Source organism: Artemia franciscana, chromosome 5 (assembly GCF_032884065.1).
Source record: "Artemia franciscana chromosome 5, ASM3288406v1, whole genome shotgun sequence".
NCBI lineage: Eukaryota > Metazoa > Arthropoda > Branchiopoda > Anostraca > Artemiidae > Artemia > Artemia franciscana.
Window position 1 is genome coordinate 37559569 of NC_088867.1, and position 22212 is coordinate 37581780.

The following is a 22212-nucleotide window of genomic DNA, read 5'->3' on the forward strand; positions in this document are numbered from 1 at the left end:
AGGAATTGTGGTTTTTAACCATGACAACAAATTTATACCAAGACACAGGGTACACAGCGTTATCAATTCGTGAATATATAGGAAAGAGGGGCATAATGTATTTGTCGAAATCAGGGACGGTAATTTTGTTCTACTCTTCAGTTTCTTCAATGAAGAAATTTTTCAATGAAAAATAATTAAATATAATATTTTTAAATCTAGGCAGTAGGTTCCCCTCACTCCTCTCCCAATTGACATAACTGACTGCTTCATGTAGTTCTATAAAGTTGTTGATTGAATATTAGTGTAGGTCTTGAGTAAATTTGATTACTTAATTCTTAGTATTTAATCAAGTTTGCAATGGTGCAAGAACCTCCGCACTACATACTTCGAATAATATTACAGAAAATATTCTTTTCTGGATTATATTTAACTTTCAAATCACGATATCAGTAACGAGAATCCAAAGTTATTAGGTCAGATACTTCCGAAAATATGCTCTATTATCTAAGAAGGACTTTTTAATAATTGATAAACTAATCAGCTAGGACACATGTTCCTACCGCTCAGAGAAAGATGAATTTATTACTTATTAACGAAAAGGGACGAGAACTGGGAATAATTTTCTCTTCAGAACACAGGGCCTTTGGGCATTTTACCACCAATTATCCCTAATAACTGAAACATGTAAATAATTTTCTATACAATAAAAGCCCTTTTCCCTCGCTTATGAACTGCTTTGCCTTTGGCTGTTCTCTTTATGATAGAAGTGGATTTCTATGTTTCGTTCGAAAGGCGGTGGGTCTGAAAGAATTCAAATTATCCGTTTTCTTCTGTTGGAATACTAATTAAGAAAAAGCCATTTTCTCTTTTCTCTATAGCTTTCCAGTGTTAAAAAAGAAAAAGAAAAAATAATCATACTTGGGTTTTATTGTGGTACTATATGATGTCTCATGTTCGCAGGAAATTATTTCAGATTGTGGATTCTCAAAAGATTGCTCTTACTGGATATTCTGTAAAATAAAATCCTTTATATGGAGCTATCTTTAAATTCTTCCTTGAAGTCAATTTGCTATTTAAAATAATCCTTAGGATAGAGAGGATGTCTTCTTCTTGATGATGATAATTGACACTCGTCTTAGGCGTTACTATCTCTCTTAACTTAAAGGCTATTTTGTAAACTTTTTTTGTAATTTTGAAATTTATTATTCCTTGAAAGAAAACAAACACCGCCCTTCCCATTGCCAAAATTCAGTAATTATTCGCTTTTGGCGACATAATTACGTACCGTAGATGTATTCAAGGTACGGCTATAAAATAATGGGCCTGAAGCTGTAATTTTTATGTTTAAGTTTGCTATTAACTAAAGTATAATTGGAACAATTTCATTAAGAAAGTTCCCATGTTTCATTTAAAAAATTATGTCTTATATTTTTATAATACCACAAACGGTATTTTACCTCTTCTGATCTCGCCTAGGGTGGAACAGGGGTACTAAGTGATCGAATTTTTTCATTTTGATGTAATTTTTGGTCTCTTAGAACTTAAACTCTAGACCTGCCCCCCCCCTCTCCTTCCCACATGGCCAATTTTGGCCAATTTTGCATACATTATTAAGAGAATTTTTCTAACTGTTTGTGCCAAATACGTACCTGTTGCTCAAATGCTGGACAGAAACCGTGTTTCTACCGGACTATACAGTAAATTATAAAAGAGTTTATGGAAATTTCGGCCTTGCTGTACATGTTCCAATGGGACCACCCTTGAGTCTTGCGTGAACAGCTTGGAACATTTCATATTTAATAGAATGTGCCAACACCATACCTCGTCTAGTTGTTCGTTTCAACAGTTTAAAGTTTTTCTAACTCAGCAATAGAGTGTCCCTGGTATGTCACTGAGAAAAACTGGACTAATTTCCTACTATTCTGGATATCAGAGTCTTTTCTGTGTCAAACCAGAACGCTGAGAACTCGATCTCCCTTTCTTCCGTTTCGAGCAGGTCCATGGGTGGGGATCTTTCTTATTTATCAGGATAACCTCTACTATAGTCAGCTAGCAGAGGTATTGATAAAGTTTGTCTGCTAAGCCTTTGACAAAATATCTTTTTAGCAGGTTCCAATTGGATATAGCATTTAAGGTAGAGTAAGAAAGTTTTTGTTATCAGTTAGAACAGGTTCTTGCTCTGTTTTCTTCAAAAAGATGCCAATCCACGTTTTTCACATATTTCCAAAATTCACATTAACACTAGGCCTCAATTACTTTGACCGAGATCCCTCCACATCTTCAACATAAGCAATAATTTTGCCAATTCTCTGACTTTTCTTGCATGGTACGGTGAAAGCTGAATCTGTGAAACAAAACAAAACAAATTTATTGGTTTATCAACAATACAAATTGGTCAATCTTTTGTTCAAAATTTTGGTCAAAAATTTTTTTTTGGTCAAAATTTTGGTCAATCTACAAAAATTATACAACGCTGCTCTTATTACTTGAAAGCAGGTGATCAATTATTAACCGGAAGCAAAATCAATCGAATAACCTTCAAGCAATCGATTGACTTTAAAACAGTTTGCTAAAACAGATAAATGTCTTAAAATTATTCGTGCTCTGTTGTTTTTCTCCTTCTCAACTATGTTTAGCATTAAAAATGTTTTAATTACTTTTTTAGTTTTGGAAATTAGAAAAAAAGTATAAGAGTAAGTGTTCTTTAGTATTTTTACTGCCTTTCTCTGTGATTTCTTAATGCTCTTGGTAATCTTGTCAGTACACAATTGAGTCGTTGATAAAATAAACAAAACTTTCCCGCCTTCATTACAGTCATTATCACCTCGAAGGACAGAAGCCATTTGCCAATATCTCAAAGATTCAAATGGACATAAAATGTAAACAATGGAAAGAAATTTCTTAGAGAAAAATAAAGAAGCTAATATATATAAAATAAAGAGAGCAATTTAATGTTAATGTATAAGCTGAAAGTCCTAACTCCATCAAGGAAATACGATGCAGGAACGAGATATACCTGAAAGATCAAAGTGCTTAGCTTTTATCGAATCCCCCCTCCTAATCATTTAATGTCCAATTCTAGATCAACAGTTTTACGTTCTGGTTACATCGAAAATTGAATTCACTCATTTGATATTTTCAACCAGTCGTGCTCTGTAGTCTATGATTCATGGCTGGCTATCTTAAAAAACTGTTTGGTTGTAGACTTTTGCTGCAGTATGTTTAGAGGTGAATTTAAAGGCAACACAATGTGCTAATTTTTAACATAGGGGTATATTGGGTTGCAATCATAGAGAAAAGGTCAATATTTACCGACGAGATTAGTAATGAGGTTCCAAGGCCTAGGGTAGCATCATTTGCATAACTGGCTACTATTGCTGTAATTAAATAAAAAAAACTAGTTTTTTTTAACTGAAAGTAAGGAGCGACATTAAAACTTAAAACGAACAGAAATTACTCCGTATATGAAATGGGTTGTCCCCTCCGCAGTCCCTCGCTCTTTACGCTAAAGTTTGACTCTTTGCCACAATTCTACTTTTTAAAACAATTAAAAACTTTAGCATAAAGAGCGTGGGACTGCGGAGGGGACAACCCATTTCATATACGGAGTAATTTCTGTTCGTTTTAAGTTTTAATGTCGCTCCTTACTTTCAGTTAAAAAAAACTAGTTTTTTTTATTTAATTTCTGAACGTTTTTGAATTAATGCATGTTTGATTTTGGCTCTCCGCACATAAATTATTGAAATGAAATTAGTATATTAATTTTTTTTTGGCTAAATGGCTTTCTTTTAGTTTTGATCAGACGATTTTGAGAAATAAGGGGTGGGGAAGGAGGCCTAGCTGCCCTCCAATTTTTCGGTTACTTTAAAAGGCTACTAGAACTTTTAATATTCAACGAACGTTTTTATTAGTAAAAAATATACGTAACTTAAGAATTAACTTACGTAACAAACTTTTATATTCTTATATTTTTATTATGTGTACGAGGGGGTTTGTACCCTCGTTAATACCTCGCTCTTTACACTAAATCGTAAGTTTTGTCCCAATTCTTTAAGAATGACCCTTGAATCAAAAAGGCCGTAGAATAAATAGTTGAAATCACTAAAAATATTTTAGCATAAAGAGCGAGGTATTTATCTCCTCCTAAATACCTCGCTCTTTATGCTAAAGTATTTTTAGAACCCCTCATATGCGTAATAATCTCTGTTCGTTTTAAATTTCAATGCTATTCCTTACTTTCATTTGAAAAAACGTTTTCATGTTTATTTTTTCATTGTTTTTTTTTATAGTAATGCTAGAAAATCCTGCGCCCTTTTCATTGAATTTTTCTTCCCCCGTGACATATTCCTCAAAGGAAAGATCCTCCCACAAAGCCCTCTCCCATCAACCCCACCCCCAAACCAAAAAATCCCCATGAAAACGTCTGTACACTTCCCAATAACCATTACTATATGTAAACACTGGTCAAAGTTTGTAACTTGCAGCCCCTCCCTCAGGGATTGTGGGGGAGTAAGTCATTCCCAAAGACATGGTTATTATGGTTTTCGACTATGTTGAACAAAATGGCTATCTTAAAATTTTAATCTGTTGACTTTTGGAAAAAAATGAGCATGGGAGGGGGCCTATTTGCCCTCCAATTTTTTGGTCACTTAAAAAGGGCACTAGAACTTCTCATTTCCGTTAGAATGAGCCCTCTCGCGACATCCTAGGACCACTTGGTCGATAAGATGACCCCTGGGAAAAAAACAAAAAAAAAACAAACAAATAAATAAACACGCACCCGTGATTTGTCTTCTGGCAAAAAATACAAAATTCCACATTTTTTAGATAGGAGCTTGAAATTTTTGCTATAGAGTTCTCTGATATACCGAATGCGATAGTGTGATTTTCGTTAAGATTCTGTGACTTTTAATGGATGTTTCCCCCTTTTTTCCAAAATAGGGCAAATTTTCTCAGGCTCGTAACTTTTGATGACAAAGACTAAATTAATTGAAACTTAATATTTAGAATCAGCGTAAAAATTTGAATCTTTTGATGTATCTTTTAGCATCAAAATTCCGTTTTTTAGAGTTTCGTTTACTATTGAGCCGGGTCGCCCCTTACTACAGTTCCTTACCACGAAGTGTTTGAAAAGAAAATAATTCGGTATTTTGGGGCTTCTGACATTATTACTCCTTTGCGGAAGTTAGGCTCAAAATTGAAAAAAGATTATATTTTTTCTCTGGGCCCCTTCCACCTCTTAGTTCGTTTATTTTCCCGTTAGTTTTCACCTGTTTTCGCTTTATAGTTGTGTTATCTCTTAGCAGTTCTTTCGTTAGTTGAGTTATGGTTGTGGTATACATGTTTGATCGCTCGTATAGTTGTGTTATTTTCAAATTATACTCCATAATAGAGAGGCTCCGAACACCCAGCATTGTATATTAAGCTCTTAATTTGACATTTTTTTCTAACGTGACCAGATTCGTCCTGCGCCCTTTTCATTGAATTTTTTTTCCCCATGGCATATTTCTCCAAGGAAAGATCCTCCCACATAGCCCCCTCCCTCAACCCTACCCCCAAAACCAAAAAAATCCCCCTGAAAACGTCTGTACACTTTCCAATAACCATTATTATATGTAAACACTGGTTGAAGCTTGTAACTTGCAACCCCTCCCCCAGGGGCTGTGGGGGAGCAAGTCATCCCCAAAAATCATAGTTATTATGATTTTCGACTATGCTAAACAAAATGGCTATCTCAAAATTTTGATCCGTTGACTTTGGGAAAAAAGTGAGCGTGGGAGGGGGCCTAGATGCCCTCCAATTTTTTTGGTCACTTAAAAAGGGCACTAGAACTTTTCATTTCCGTTATAATGAGCCCTCTTGCGACATTCTAGGACCACTTGGTCGATACGATGACCCCTGGGAAAAAAAAAAAAAAAAAAAAAAAAAAACAAACAAACAAATAAACACGCACCCGTGATTTGTCTTCGGGCAAAAAAATGCAAAATTCCACATTTTTGTAGATAGGAGCTTGAAACTTCTATAGTAGGGTTCTCTGATACGCTGAATCTGATGGTGTCATTTTCGTTAAGATCCTACGACTTTTAGGGGGTGTTTCCCCCTATTTTCCTAAATAAGGCAAATTTTCTCAGGCTCGTAACTTTTGATGGCTAAGACTAAACTTGATGAAACTTATATATTTAAAATCAGAATTAAAATGCGATTCTTTTGATGTAGCTATTGATATCAAAATTCAATTTTTCAGAGTTTTGGTTACTATTGAGCCGGATCGTTCCTTACTACAGTTCGTTACCACGAACTGTTTGATAGAAAAGATTATAGAATCTCAGTGTATTCATATGGCGTATTTTATTACCCCATAAGTTTTTATCATACTTAAGCATATTGTAGTTAACAATCTAATGATAAAAGTCAATTTCTTCATGTTTTGCAGGCAATAACAAAAATGTACATTCGAATATAACACTACAAGATGATATTTTCAAACCAATAAACTTAGTGTCATATAGTTTGTCTTGGTCAATTGTCTTGGAAACAATTGATGTAATAATTAAGTAAGGAAGTGCTTTTTCAAACTTTTATACATTTGCTGAAGGATAAAATAACTTGTTTCGTAATTGCGAAAAGTAGTACTTCACTGATCCCAACAGAATTTGTTAAAAAATTAGGATTTGAGATCCCTCATGTCTCAAACAGTATCCTGTATTGAAAAATATATCTTAAGTAGCTAGAAGCGGTTCTAGTGCTTGCGTTTAATCATTTCTTCATTAGGGCTGTCAAATCATTTCTTAAAGTGTATACAATTTTTTAAATTTCGCTACACTTCTTTTTACATACATTACACTTGTATGACCTCTCTTTGGTGTGAATTGTTCGATGAGTATGCAAAGTTGAATTATGGGTAAACCTTTTTATGACGAATCTCACACTTATAAGACTGTTCCTTTTTGTGGATTTTTTCATATAACAGTAAATTTGAAACCTGATTTAACCACTTTTGAAGTATATTAAACTTGTATGTCTTTTCTCTTTTACAAATTCCTTGATGAACATGCAAATTCGAATTATGAGATAATTTTTTTTATTCATAAAATTTTTATTAATTAATACTATTTAAGAACATTATTAGAATGCTTTAGCATTAGTTGAGCAAGGTGTGTTATTCTTGTTTCTGAAATGTATAACGCAAAGATGAAGTAAGGAAAGCAAACATCCTTAAATTGACAATAAATATTTATTGGTGTATATTCTTTTTATAATTTTTGGAAAGTCTCTTTCACATTTTCTTCCAGTTGTGATGTTGTGAGATAATTCACTAGCAATAGGAGTAAGGACTGAAGTCTTGTTTGTTGCTATAACTTTGTTGCTATGTTTCTTGTCTATTGCTGTGGCTGGGTATATCCCCTACCATGTTCAATAGAGTAACCACAAGGGAGTGATTTACATGCCCAGGGAGCTGTATATCATCCCCATATTCCCTCACAGTGGCTATAGTATTTATTGTTCGTGGTTTTTTCTAGCTCAACGATTCTTATTCTCTTGTATCTCTTTGCTGGCAATGGTGTTGATTGTTCCGTATGAGAAATCTCTTAGAATAACAATATTTTGTATATGTCTTCAACTGCTACTCCAGAATCAAAATCAGAGTTATATCTTAACCAACTGTCTCTTCCTCTTTGTATGAATCTTTAATGTCTTTACAATTTAATAGATTTCACTTTTATTTTTATTTTAAACAAAATCCAAAACAGTTCTTACAAAACAAAAATAATTCTTACAAAATGCAAAAATATTTTGTAAAAATTTAAGATTAATTCCCGATTTTCCCCTCATTTCTGGGAATATCTTCTGATAAAGCACGAAATAGTTAGCTGACAAGATCATACCTTCAACGCTATTTTGGAAACGCATGATTCAGAAGTCCAAACATTGCGGTAAAACATCATTCAACTCCAGTGGACAGACTAGGGAGTGGCAGTTATTGTCTTAGGAGAAGAGTGGCAGCTATTGTCCTATTCGACATAGGAATATCCTATGTCTCCTAGGTGACAAGTACTATTTTTTACTAAGTTTGGCGTTTCATCTGAGACAAAAGAGTTAAAAAGCGTTGTCTCTCTTCCTACTCTTCTCCTAACCAAGGGACAAAAAAGCTAATAATTAGTCCTCATTACCCAAGGAACATGTTTGTAAGGTATTAAAGTTTATCGCACAAACTCTTCCAACCTAAGTTTTTTTTTAACAGGGCCTGTGCTACTGCATCCTGAATCTCTTTTGAATTTTGAAAATTATCTAAGACTCTTTAATTATACTATTCAGGCTTCGGAATAAGAATTCCAAGCTAGGATTCAAAGAGGGTTTGTGTTACAGCATCTTGTATCTCTTTTGAATTTTTCAAAATTTTATAAAAATCTGTAATTACACTATTCAGGCTTCAAAACTAAAATTCCAAGCCAAGTTTCAAACATGGCATGTGTTACAGGTGGCGGGGTTGGGGATGGAGGAAAAATGCCAGTGTATGTCCGTGTACTATTTCATTCATGACAATAACAAAAATCTAGACTAAATAGCCTACGGCCTGGAAAGCTTATAATTTAAACCCGTTTGGGGTAAAGAAATGGCTAATATAATAATGCTATTATAAAAACCGCTTAAATTGTAGCCATTGTTATTGCCGAAATCTACCACCACTTATTCCTATTTCTGCCATGTGTTACTTTTATTGTTAATCTTTTTTCTTTCATTTTTTTTTCTTGTTTTACAGACGTTGGCTGCTAAGAGTTTTTGAGGTTATCTAGTCTTTTCAGCTCCAACTGTGTATCAGGGATCAGGTATTTCCAAAAATCTAGACTTTATTTTGGTTGTCTAAAAATTGATACAAGGGTCACCATTGGCATTGACTATTTCTTCTTGTTCCATTTTCCTTAGTTTTTAAAATAATTTATGCTCAAATCTAGTAATGAGAACTAGTTGTTTTTGAACTTTTCTCTGTTTCTAGTATTTAATTGAAAGAAGTACCGTAAGTAATAGAGATCGTAACTTCGCGCTCTAAATTTTATAATATTAGCTATATTTTCCTATATTAAAATGTCTAGATGCTACATCAACGTAATCATTTCTTTTTCTCTCATTTAAGCTTAATTGAAGGGAGATGAATTTCTAATAGTAGATTAAATTGCAGATGCAAAGCACCAATTGCAAGTCTTGACGGATTGGAAGATATTCCATCAAATCCATCATCTGGTCAAGATTTTGGGAAAGAAAACTTTGAGACAAACGGAAGAATGGAGACACATGTCCCTAATGGTCATACTTCTATGCCTACATTAAGACCACAGTCTCGCGGCCTAGGCACCGCACCTGGTTTGAAATACAGAAATCTTGGAAAGAGTGGTCTTCGAGTTTCTAATCTTGGACTAGGTAAGTGCACTTACATTATGCAATTTCTCTACTCATACCATCGCACCCAAAACAAGAGGAGGTATCTTAAATGTTGTTCGATGCGTGGCCCACCGATCCAAAACTAACGCAGGTAAAGGATTTCTTTGCACTTTTGAATATTATTTTGATGTTTTCAAATGTCTTTTTCTTAATTATTCAATAAAATATTTATTTTATTCGAAGGTCCCATTGTTTCTTAACCTGTCTACTTAACCTACTTTTATACTAGAACGAGACGATAATCGGTAAAAAGAAAATTGGTGCTTTGGCATTTGGGTTAGTTGGGCCTCTATGGATCTACGGCTGGGACAGAAATTGCCAATTTGAGACCCAAGAAATATAAAGTTATCTAAAATCGGGCAAGGCGATTAGTTGTTTTCCATTTTGGTAATTTTTCCAAATTGGTGGTAAATTTGAGGAAAGATAACAAAATCCCAATTGGGCACCAATGGTATCATCACTTGCGAAAACTATTTTGCTAAGAAAATAGGAGTCACTACTACAGATCGAAGAAAACCAAGAGCAAATATTTTTAATTCAATAACTCAGTCCTTTCCCGCCAAGATCCAGAAATATAAAGCCACGAGCATAAAACGTTTACATGTACACCGCGATTTCAGCTTATTCCTAGAAAGTGGAAAGGGTCCAAACTCTGTGGTTTTTATGAAAAGTGTGGACCTTAGGCCGGATTGATGAATATGACTTTGCATTTTGGAAAGCTTCATAAAGCTCTTTCCTGGGGTCAAAAAGGATGGTTTTTGCTTGTCCTTGAGCCAGAGTCTATAGTGTGTGAAGTGACTTGGAGTCTTATAGCATATCAGAGAGAGAAATATCTCAAGCTATGCAGTGAAGCTTTCGTTTAATCAATCCATGTTTCTGCTTTCGAGTGGAAAGCTCTCTTCTAGAAAGCAAGCAGGCAGGCACCAGTTTCAAATTGAATATGGAGTAAAATCCATAAGTGTTAAGTATATACGGTAGTTACCTGACCCCACTGCCAATTTATCTTCTTTGAGTGAAGAATAGAAAAAATTACAGAAATAAAAAAGTGGGGACCGAAATTGCTGCCATCTATTGTTTCTGCCCATTTCAGTTCGTGATTTCAGCTGAGTTTATCGTTCGTTTTTTCGCACTTGGGATTGCGGTAGAGAGATGATGTCAGATGTACTTGTTAAACTTTAAAAGTTCTCTCATTGCTAAAGAAATTAGAGTTTATCCTTTGCTCCCTTCTAAGTGGTGACGTTAGAAACTTGGCCTAGAGCAAAGAAGTCAACTTTTAAAATAAGACATATAGAATTTTTCTTTGACGGCAGTCGATAGCTCTTGATGAGCTGATCAGAGTATATGTCATCCATTTTCTGGTAGAAAAATTCCTTCACGAGAGATACCAGTTTGAAAGTTTAAAGGAGTTGACAACTTCAATAGTAAGGTACACACTGAAACCAAAAATAGGCTGATACCGAAATAGTATCGAATATGCCTCTTAAACTTTAAAAGTTCTCCCATTGCTAAGGAAGTTAGAGTTTATCCTTTGCTCCTTTCTAAGTGATGACGTTAGCAACTTGGCCTACGGCAAAAAAGTCAACTTTTGAACTAAGACATATAGATTTTTTTCAACGGCAGTCGATAGCTCTTGGTGAGCTGATAGAGGTATATGTCATCCATTTTTCAGTAGAAAAAGTTCAAAGGGGTTGACAACTTCAGTAGTAAGGTACACACTGAAACCAAAAATAGGCCGATACCAATTGTGAGACATATAGGAGGGTTTTGAGCAACAATCGGCTGTTAGCTTATAATCATGTTCCGCAATGATGGGTTTGCAGCTTTTGCTAGTTGTTGTACCTATTATTTGTTTCTGGTATGTTTAATGGTGAAACCTATTTGGTTCCAGCAGTAAGACATGTAGAGGACTTGTAAGTAATAATCGGCTGTTAGGTTACAATCATCTTTGGCGACGAGGGGTTTGCAAATTTACATATTACTCGGTGAAGCCGAACAAAAGTTGGTGCAATACCTCTCGTTGTCCCTGCGACATAACTCTAGTTTAGATTCTAAAGAGCACCAGTTTGGATACCGAAGATCTGATTTTAGTAAGAATAAATGACGACTCTCATAGATGGAATCGTAAGGCGTCCTGCTTTCAAGTCTAGAACCTCTTATTCAGGAGGAAGTATCTCAATGGTTGAAACGCTGAATGATAAAGGTTTTTTGTTTACTAAGGTATATTTTTATCTGTTTTGTCTTCTTCTTTTGAAAAAAAAACCTTGCCTAAAATTCCAACTTTTAGTACGTTTTTCCTGCATCTGAGCCAAAAGGGGAATTTGTTTCATTGTAGGTCAGCCACACACCTAGGAAATTATCTCTGATAGGGTAAGTTTTGGTAAGACGGAAGGATTAGAAATAGACACAACATTGGAAGGAGAGGGCTCTAGTTCAAAAGATTCTTGTATACAAGGAAGATATAGCTACTATAAGGCTTTTTAAACAATTTTTTTTTCAAGTTTCCTTATTGAGTTTTTTCAAGTATTTATTAAAACTTTCGTTCCATTGTCTAACTGTAAAATTTCTGTTTTCAGATAAAAGTTCTCGTTAAGTTAATTTTAATTAATTTTTATGTTCATATCTCGTTAAATTATGCTTAGTACTTCTCCGGCAAATAAAAACTCAAGAAAACACTTATACCAGACTGTAGATTTGTATTAGTCACCAGAAACCTAAGTTAAAACAACAATAAATAGTATCAATCAGGCACGTAGGCAGGAATTTTTTTCGGGGGGGGGGGGCAAAAAACCTTCAAAACAGCAGATATAAAGTAGCACTTTTTTTATTTAGTAACTAAATAAAGGCAAAAAGCACGTATGTCAGAAAATACAGATTAGTTTTATCTATACTTTAAATCGTAACCTTCGAGCAGAGCTAATAGCAAATTTTTCCAAAATTTCATCGACTGATACGAGAACATCTCTGTGGACATTCAAGAGTGCCAAGCCATTCAGTCGGTCTTCACTCATCCGACTGCGAAAATACGTTTTGATCATTTTCATCGAACAAAATGACCTCTCACCACATGCTGTAGACGTGGGAATGACACAAAAGATGCTCAGTAACTTGTGAATATTCGGAAATTTTCCACGTGCGCACTCAGCCAAGCTCTGCACTGCTGTCTTCGGGAAAAGACTGGGTACTACTTTCAGCCACTTAGCTCGCCATAGTTCAAGCTCAACCATCACAGCGGAATCTGAACTCGTTAGATCTGAGGCATATAATTTGATCAGTTCTTTAAGGTCGCTGCTAGGCTGTTTCACAACAAAAGATGGCAGTATTCCACTGAGGCCTTCCAGCGTGACCTTGTGCTTTGTGAATCGAGATTCAAGTGATTGTATTAGCTGATCTACAAATGGGAGGAAAATGGAGACGCGATAGTAAAATTCTATATGTCTTTCTGCCGGGATATCACTTGGGATTTTGAAAAGGTTCCTCTTTCGTGGCATGACAAGAGTAACTTCTAGTTCTCTGCATAGCCTAGTTGCTTCCAGAAACAGCTGATGAAACCTTCCCTCGGCACTATTTCGGATTTCTTTGTTCATTTCTGTTACACTTCCGACGCACTGAATGCACATAACCATATCTATGTTTTCAGACTGCAGCAGGTTAGATAGATTCAACGTATACCCAAGAAAAAAATCCATCACAATGAGGGTCACTATGTAGTCCAAGCTCAGGATGTTGTTGAGCAGACTTCTGGCTTTCGACAACGTTACCGAGTCCCCGTCTGTCTCTATCTCCGCTAGGGCCATAAAGATAGGCACAATCAACTGTTTTGAGATCTGAATAGCATCATGTCTTTCGACCCACCTAGTTTTTTCTCAAGCCTTTAAGATTAAGTGCAGTATAAGTTTTTCGGATAGCGCTTCACTTTGCACTAAAGTGGAAGAAATTAACTGTTTCACGAATTATCATCATACAGTGCTTGATTTCAGCTATTTTGCTCGAGTCCGTCAGGACCAAGTTTAAGGAGTGAGCGATACAGTGAACGTACTTGGCGAGGGGATATTTGCTCGAAATAAAAGCCTGGGCCCCTGACAAATGTCCACTCATGTCTGGAGCTCCATCATAACCTTGTCCCTTGCAGAGTTTCATGTCGAGACCAAGTTCCTCAATTCGACTTAGGATAAATCACCGCGCAAGTCCTCAACAACAGCGAACTCGATGAACTCTTCCCTAATCTGCAGCGTTTTACTGTCCACAAATCAAAGCCCTGGAGCAATTTGTTCCTGCCTTGATATATCTGTTGTCTCGTCTGCAAGAGTGGTAAAAAAGATCGGTAGATTTAACTTGGTCAACTATTTTTTCGTTATTAGCTGCCCACAAATATCAATTAATTCATTCTGGATACTTGGGCTGCAATACTGAGCATTGCCTGCACTTCTCTCAAACACATCTTTAGTAACTGGATCGTCCTTCATCCGATAGCGTAGCAAGGTCCTGAAATTTCCATCGTTTTTTACAGGCTCAGCAAAGGTGAATTTCCCAGAGTCTTCATCACCACGCAGAGCAATACCCTGTCTTCCATACATCAGTATTGTTTCAGCGATAAGACGGAGCCGTTTTCTGTTTGTCTCTATTTCTTCTCTTTTCTGCGTATTCAGAACTTCCATGACAGAGGTTTTCTGCCTGCTCAGTGTCGCCAGAAAATTTTCTCCCCAAATAACAGCTTCTCTATGGTAAGAGTTAGACTGATGTTTGGAAAAGTCTTTCAGTGCATTTTTCCAGTTAACATATGGCTCTAAAACAAGCTGACCTAATTTTTGATGGAAATCTCGTCCGGCTTGGTCAGAAGCAAACACAGTACAATATTTACAGAAACATCCTTTTTTTACTGCCGAAAAAACTAGCCAGACATACTTATCCATCCAGCTAATCTGAAACTTCCTTGTTTTCGTTCCTATGACTTGAACTGGGAATGGATAGTTACTGTTGGGTTTAAAAGGCTTTTTGAGCAAATTGTACTTTGTTTCATCGGAAAGCAAACCTCTTCTGTCAAGAAAATTTACTATGTCAAGCTCAATGTCAATATTTATTTCAGCTTTCATCACTTCAGCATTTGCTGATATTTGCTGAGCTGAAGTCCTAGGTTCGGTTCCAAAGGGTACGTTTTCGTGAGGTGGAGACGAAGGCTCATTACCGACGGCAGTATTCACTTCGCTATTGCCATCTCTTTCTGATTCAACATCCCTAATTCGTCTTTTTTTGCTCCAAAATTCGAGAACACTCTGCTGTTTTTTCGGCATTTTCACATTTGGTAACGACCTGTAAATAAAGAACCATCGGTGGAAAAAGAAATGGAAAATCTAAAGAAACAAAAATTAAGCATGTTTGGTGACAACATATAGATCCTAGAATATTCACTTTACGGTGATTCTAACACTGTCAAATTTATTGAGCTTAATGGCACCCGTTAAAAGTTAGTAGAACGTGTAAACTTTTATTATTTTACAAAAAAAGCCCCCTGTCCAACCAAAATCGATCTGATCTTAACGGAAACTGCACTGTCTAATTATATACTCCTAACATTCTCTAAGCAGAATTTCCAAGTCCCTAACTAAGAAATGCGAAATTTCTGATGTTACATGGTTTTTTATTATTATTATTTTTTTGCTAGTGTATCAAACAAGCAATCGTAGAAATTCTGGAGGAATCTCATTTCAACATGTGTTGTTAGCTCTTTAAGAGTATTAAGGCATAATTTAGAGCTGTTGCTCCCGGGACTATGGGGGCCATTGTATCCGATCTTTCAAGTATTTTAAACAAAATGGCGATTTTAAAACGCTGATTCAGTGGAAATTGGGTATATAAGGACCCCTAAGGCACATTTGTTGTTGGTCGATCTGTTCTCCAATCGTTTTTCGCCAGAAAAAGGAACTAGAAAAAGAGTTCGGTTGTGGGCAAGAAGACCGAAGCCTCAAAAGTACGTTTTAGGCTCAAGTTATGTTCATAGCGATTTAGAACCAGTGATTAATCTATTATGTCCCACTGAAAGGGAAATTTTAGGGTTAACAGTGCGATATGGGTGCTGAGGGGGGTAATTCTTCTATTGCGAAAACGTTGATTTTAATGAAAAGGGATAGTTTCCAAAATTGATCCATTAAAAGCTGTACTTTATCCTGAAAATGGGGATAAACGCCCTAATATCAAGGATAATTCTATTATGCTGTGGAAAGACAAAACTCTCTTTACAAAAAATAACAGTACAATCGCTAATTAGGGGATTGTGGGGTTGGTTCGGACAATGTCCGAATGCACCCCACTGTAGTTGTCCAAATCAACCCCACCTGAAAGAAAAAGCCTGAAACCTCACCTACGCCTCAGAAATTACAGATGGCGCCAAAAACCAAAATCAAAACAACTTAACAAATTCTAAGTTAAACGTGTCATGCATTAAGAAAGCTAGATGTTTATTATTATAGGCTGAATTAAATCTCAAATTAAAGAACATACAGGATGCCTTTTCTTGTTTTTTCAGTTTTTTTTCAAATATTTCAAAACGAATGCACGATGGGTAACAAAACTACATACGCAAATAGAATGCTAGATGGCAGGTCTACAGTGTTTTTTTCTTGATTAGCAGACGGCGCTGTAGGGAGAAAAGCGCTTGACCAGATTCACCTCGCGTCCGAACCAACCCCACTCTCCCCTACTTCAACTCTTAACTCCCCCGGTGCGGAACTCTTTTCCGACCTGTTGGCATATATCCCATGTGTGGAACTCTTTTCCACCATGTCAGCCCTTAACTCTCCAGGTACGGAACTATTTTCCGAACTGTTGGCATATATCCCATGTGTAACCCCTTTCCACCATGTCAGCCCTTAACTCTCCAGGAACGGAACTCTTTTCCGACCTGTTGGCATATATCCCATGCGTGGAACTCCTTTCCACCATGTCCTTGATATTCCTGGTCCCTCGGTCGATCGCAGTCCGCCCCTTCACCAGCCTTATCTCTCTCGACACAACACCTTACTACGTCAGTACCTAATAAATTATCAGTCATCTGGTCCTTCGGTCAACCGTAGTTCGCCCTTCACCAGCCTCATCTCGCTCGACACTGCATCTTTCTAAATCAGTGCCATATAATAAATTTTTCATCATTTTTTTTTCCACTGAAATTTCAGTCTAAAATACTGATCTAACCCTTAAATCCTATACAAAAAAAATCTACCTCTCCCCTGGTCACGTTTTACGTCAGTCTAGTTCTGACGGAGTCCTTTAATCTGTCCTGTCCAATATCAGCATCTACGGTTGCTGATAAAATTCCTGCTTTTCTTTAAGAAGTGCGTTTTCAATAGGGGATCCATTACTGACCCAATTACTCTTTGATTCATATTACCCTTTTGCTGTTACCCTCGATAAATATATCGGTTATATTGTACCCCGAAATATCTCCGATATTTACCCTGGCACTTTCTTTTGCCATTTAATTAACCACAGTTGTCAAAAATTTTATGACTGAAGTTGAATTATAATAACGTCGTGAAGCATAAAAATTCAAAGGGGCCTTTAAACCTTTCCTTTTTATATCATTCAAAAATAATGAAGCAATATCTCTATTAAATTCAGAATCAGAAGGATCTAAAATTGGAATTGCGTTCATAACTAAAAGAAATCGATAGTTATAGCTGTAAAGACAAGGCGAAATTTTTACTAAGCACTCCTAACAGATTTGCTGCTCACGTGCGAACTTAAAATGCATGACTTACAATCATAAATTGTCCTTTGACGTTCTTCACTTTACTAAAACTGGATTCTGAAGCGGGAGCCTGGAACTGGAACAGCGAAACTGGAACTGGAACGGCGAAACTGGAACCTGGAACCGATGCTGGAACTGGAATCCCCGACGACGAAAACAGCAACAGCTCTCAACTTCCGAAGTCAAACGACTACCAGCACACACCAATAACACGGTCATGCACGAACCGAAACAGGTCTCAGCGGACAGTCTCCACGCTACAACCACAGCTGGCAATGGCGAAGTCCACCAAAATTGGAACTCCAACAACCACAGATCGAAATCCAGAGGATGTTAAGAACTCTATCCTCTCCAGCGAAAACCGCTTCACCACTCTGTAAAGTACTCTCTCTACTACTTCTCTGTAAAGGTTTTCTCCTATTTTACTCTCTGTAAATTGTAACTTTCTCTTTGCTCTCTTCTTTAGAGTCTTATGGTAGCGTTGGCCTACAATCTGGGGTTCGACCGGTAGAGGATGTCAAGCGTCTCTAACTTTTATAAAGTTTGTGTTTCGAGTATAAAAATGTTTATTTACACATATAATACAATAAATGTACACACGACGAGGACAGACACAGAATAAGAACTGAATAAAGTACTTTAAAACAGTGGCTTATATTCACTAAATCAAGGAAATACACATCGAAGCATATGACAGGAACTGACCTAGTTTAATCTCTCAGTTACTGCCAATACTCAGAATTTATAATATTAATGTAGTCATCTAGGAAGTGGGAATTTCACAGAACTTGAGAATTTAATTATGTATCTAACCTACTTTCACTACTTTCAAAGTTTACACCAGCCCCACTCTCCTCTACTTCAAAGACGATAAAAGTTAGACAGAAAATGGGTTAATAATTGGGCAGTGACTTGACCGGATAATTCCATGTTGTAAAATCGCAAAAAAAGGCTTCACACATGATTCCTAATAAATGTCCAACTTTTACCTGAAATCCCAAGAAAACATGCGGAAATTAAACATTTCACATTTTTTTTTTTTGGGGGGGGGGGGCGAAGGCCCCCCCCCAAAAAAAAACGTGCCAGGTATCAATAAATAAGCTTTTAAGGAAAAGCTTCTATCTAGGGCCAAGTAGATTGCAAGGGAGCCTCAGTAGGGCTCCTTTTCAGTAAAAAAAATAAAAAAGAACTGATCAATTCAAAACAAATATCCTTCAGAATATTCAGCTGGACAATGAAACGGGTTGTGATAGGAGACTATGTTGTTCGAACAAAAATAAATTTCTGTTAAAAAATCAAGCAATTCAGTCTTAAGCTTAAATCCTTTTCGCCGGAATTTCCATAGTTCTATAAAAAAAAACAAAAAAACAACAACTCAATGGCAAAGGGATTCGAAATAACACCGTACTTCTTTAATCAATATTTTATGTTCAGCAGTCTTATGCTCAAATCTTTGATGTAGAATCTACTTATAATTTTAGAATTTTTAATGTCCGTAACACCAAAATATCGAGGAGCTGGAAGCAATAATTCAGTTGTTGTTCCTCATTTGTAGTGGCTGCTCTCCAACAATAATAACAAGTGTTGATTGGAAAATACTGGGAGTGTCACAAAAAGTAATGTGCCTGGAACCAATATATTTTTATATTCACATACTGTACTATTCATTTTTTTTTCAATATTTTCCATGGCTCTGCAAATTTTTTTTTTCAATTTAGTTTTAACTTATAAAGGAGCATATATTGACCTGTCTGCGATTTCACATGAGAGCAATAATGAAGTTTTGAGTTTTATTATATATCAATTTTTTCAAGGGATTTGCATGAACACAGACGTGTAGAACAACAATGCATAGGTAAATAAAGTCACTTCATTTCGGTAAATTTTAGGCACTCATTGAGATACTTATACTGAAGAGTCTTTGTCCCCTTATCCTGCCCTTGCCCTGTAGTACCACGTTCCCTCCTATGAGTAAGAATGCGGCATTATAGAGTCACAATAATTCTTCACCTTACCAGTTAATGTCGTACAGGCATTTGTCAACAATTTGGAGGGGGAGGACACAGAATAAACATCGGCCCCTTTTCCAATGAAAAATCCTGCATGTAAAAAATAGAAACAAACATAATTTATATTCCTCGCCCTAGGGGCTATCGGGGGAAAGACATCCCAGAGGCAAGATTGTTAAACTTTTTTTTACTGCTTTAAATAAAATGAGTTTTCAGCTTTTTAACCAGTGCTAAGGAAGGAATCTGAAAGGAATAGAAGGGGGCGGTAAAGGCTGTGTTTTAACCCCTCTTCAACGTCCCTCTCAACTTGTCTTGAAAGAGTCAGTGCCCTTGGCTGTTCTTTAGATATTGTTGTTGTGTCTTTATGACCATCACCCTGCATACAGTGTGTTTTGACCAACATCTCTCTAAAACTTCCTAAAAGTTTAATGTTTAATTTTTTGGAAAACATACCCCTTTTTTGAAATAATCAACGTAATGTATAAGTAACGGGCAACTTACGTAACTTAAAATACTTACCCTTGGGGTTCTGGGATGCTGTGTCATCCCTGATGACAAGCCCTTCCAGTGCCCTGCCAATAGGGTTGTAAGTCATGCCCTGTGGGCACATGAGGTTTTTATGGAATGGGCGGTCTTGAAAAATTCAACTAGAAATCATTTAATTTGAAATTGGAAGTTGTAGTGCCATTTTTAAGAGTCAAAAGTCATTTTAGAGCCACATGCCCCCCCCCCCTCCCCAAAGCTCATCATTTTCCCAAAGATATTAAATCAAAATTTTGAGGAAGCAGTTTTGTTCATTGTAGACGAAGGTTCTAGAAGTTATGTTTGAGGAAGACACCCCCGGCCCCTCAGGTGTCAGGACAAATGTTGAAAGTTATGCCTGGGTGAACCTAAGGTTTTTACAGAAAGGTGGTCATATATACTTTTGGGGGGACTCATTGGAATGGTAATCAAAATTTTTAGATCTATTTTTAAGAGCCAAAGTGATGAGAGGGCAGTGCCCCCCTTAACACATAGTGTTTTCCTGAAATTCACCAAGCACAAATTTTAAGATTTCAAAAATAGTCCCAAGATCATATAACAAGGTTTTTGGGGTTGATAAAAACCAACAGAGCCTAGTGGCAAGGGTTCTAAATTATGCCTGGGGGACATTTAAGGTTGTTATGGAAGGAATGTTTTTTATGAAAGATCTTGGACTTAGAATATCCTGATGAATTAAGCATCAAAGATGAAAGTACGAGCAAAATGAATGAACTTTTAGAGATTGCTAGAGTTGAGGGTGCTAGAATAGGTTTGTAAATAAATGGTAAGAAGACAAAGTCACAAAGGCTAGGAATAAGTGAAGATGAAACGTTGACGTTGGGTAACGAAAAGATCGATAAGTCAGAGAGCTTCACTTACCTTGGTAGTATTTTAAGCAAAGACAGTGGGAGCAGTGAAGATGTTAAAAGTAGAATAGCCAAGGCTCAGGGTGTATTTTTGCAGATAAAACAATTTGGAAGAATAGGAAGATAAGCCTGCAAACCAAGATTGTAATATTGGAAGCTACAGTGATGACAGTGGTCAAGTATGGCTCTGAAGCAGGGGCGCTCCGAAAAAAGGATGAATATTTTCTAGATGTTTTCCAGAGAAATTACCTACAGATTGTTTTGAGTATCCGGCTTGTCGACCATGTTTCAAACACTAGGCCGTATGAAAATTGTGGTTCAATCCCGCTTTCTAGGTTTGTAATGAGAGAAAGGTTTTGATGGCTAGGATGTGTTCTAAAGATGCAGGATGACAGATTGCCAAAGATTGTCCTTTTCTGCCAACTATCTAAACCTGAACAGAAAGCAGGTCGTCCGCAGGTTTGGGTGCGAGGATGCCATGAAGAAAGACTTAAAGGAAATGGGAACTTCCCGGAAGGGTTTAAAGAGGGAGGCTTTGAAAAGATTGGGATGGAAGTTTAGTTTGCGTAACTGTGCTGGCCTCAGGCGGCTTGATGCTGAATTGAGCTGTTAGTAGTAGTAGTGGATGGCTATGTAAACTTTAGATTAGTGTCATTTCGTTGAAAAATTGAAAGCTCCAATTATCCTTTAAGAGTCAAAACTGATAGTGGACAGAAAGCCCTTCCTCTACTACCTCTCTTAACCAAACAAATCTGATTAAAATTGTGAGAGCGCGATTTTGCTCGAACTAGTCGAAAGAACATATAACAATGCCTCTAGGCTCTCCACAAGACCCCAAAATCCCGTGGGATAGGATTTTAAGTCATGCCCTAGGGACATACAATGTTTTTATGGGATGGGTGGTCGTGTAAACTTCCGACGGGGCTCATTTAATTTGAAATTAGAAGTTATACTGTGATTTTCTGATTTATTTTAGAGCAACCATAACCCAAGGCTAATCATTTCCCCAAAATTTTCCGATCGAAATTTTGGAGATAGCAATTTTGTTCATTGTAGTTGAAGGGTCTGTAAATTATGTCTTTGAGGAATAAAACCCCACCCCCAGAGGTTTTAGGGCAGGTGTTTTTACAGAAAGAGTGGTCGTATCCGATCGAAATTTGGAGATAGCAATTTTGTTCATTGTAGTTGAAGGGTCTGTAAATTATGTCTTTGAGGAATAAAACCCCACCCCCAGAGGTTTTAGGGCAGGTGTTTTTACAGAAAGAGTGGTCGTATCTTCAATGGAAGGAACTATTTGGATTGGTAATCAGAATATCTATTGCCATTTTTAAGAGTCAAAGTGATCAGAGGGCAGCTAGCCACCCTAACATTTCGTTTTTTCCCGAAATATATCGAATAAAAAAATTCAGACAGTCAATTTATTGAAAATAGTCGCGAGATCACATAGCAAGGCCTTTAAAGTTGATGAATCTTAAACTGTTAAATGGTGAGTTAGAAAAAGCTTCTTGGGACAGTGTCCTAGCAAATGAAGATGTGAACAAAGGTTTTAAAATTTTCCACAATGCATTTGTAGCTGCATATAAAACATGCCGTTTTAAAGAGAAACCAAGAAACTGTGGAAGAAAAAATACACCAATATGTCCATGGATTACCA

At 36.6% G+C, this 22212-nt stretch overlaps 1 protein-coding gene across 11 annotated transcripts in view; it reads left to right on the forward strand.

Annotated features, from left to right (window-relative positions):
- The window catches only part of LOC136027364 (voltage-gated potassium channel subunit beta-2-like), a 210845-nt gene that overhangs the window by 96979 nt on the left and 91654 nt on the right, over positions 1-22212 (forward strand). For all 11 annotated transcript variants that reach the window (XM_065704534.1, XM_065704533.1, XM_065704535.1 and 8 more), the window contains one exon: positions 9161-9399. In XM_065704534.1, the coding sequence (XP_065560606.1) occupies positions 9161-9399 (239 nt within the window). The remainder of the gene's footprint in view (positions 1-9160; positions 9400-22212) is intronic.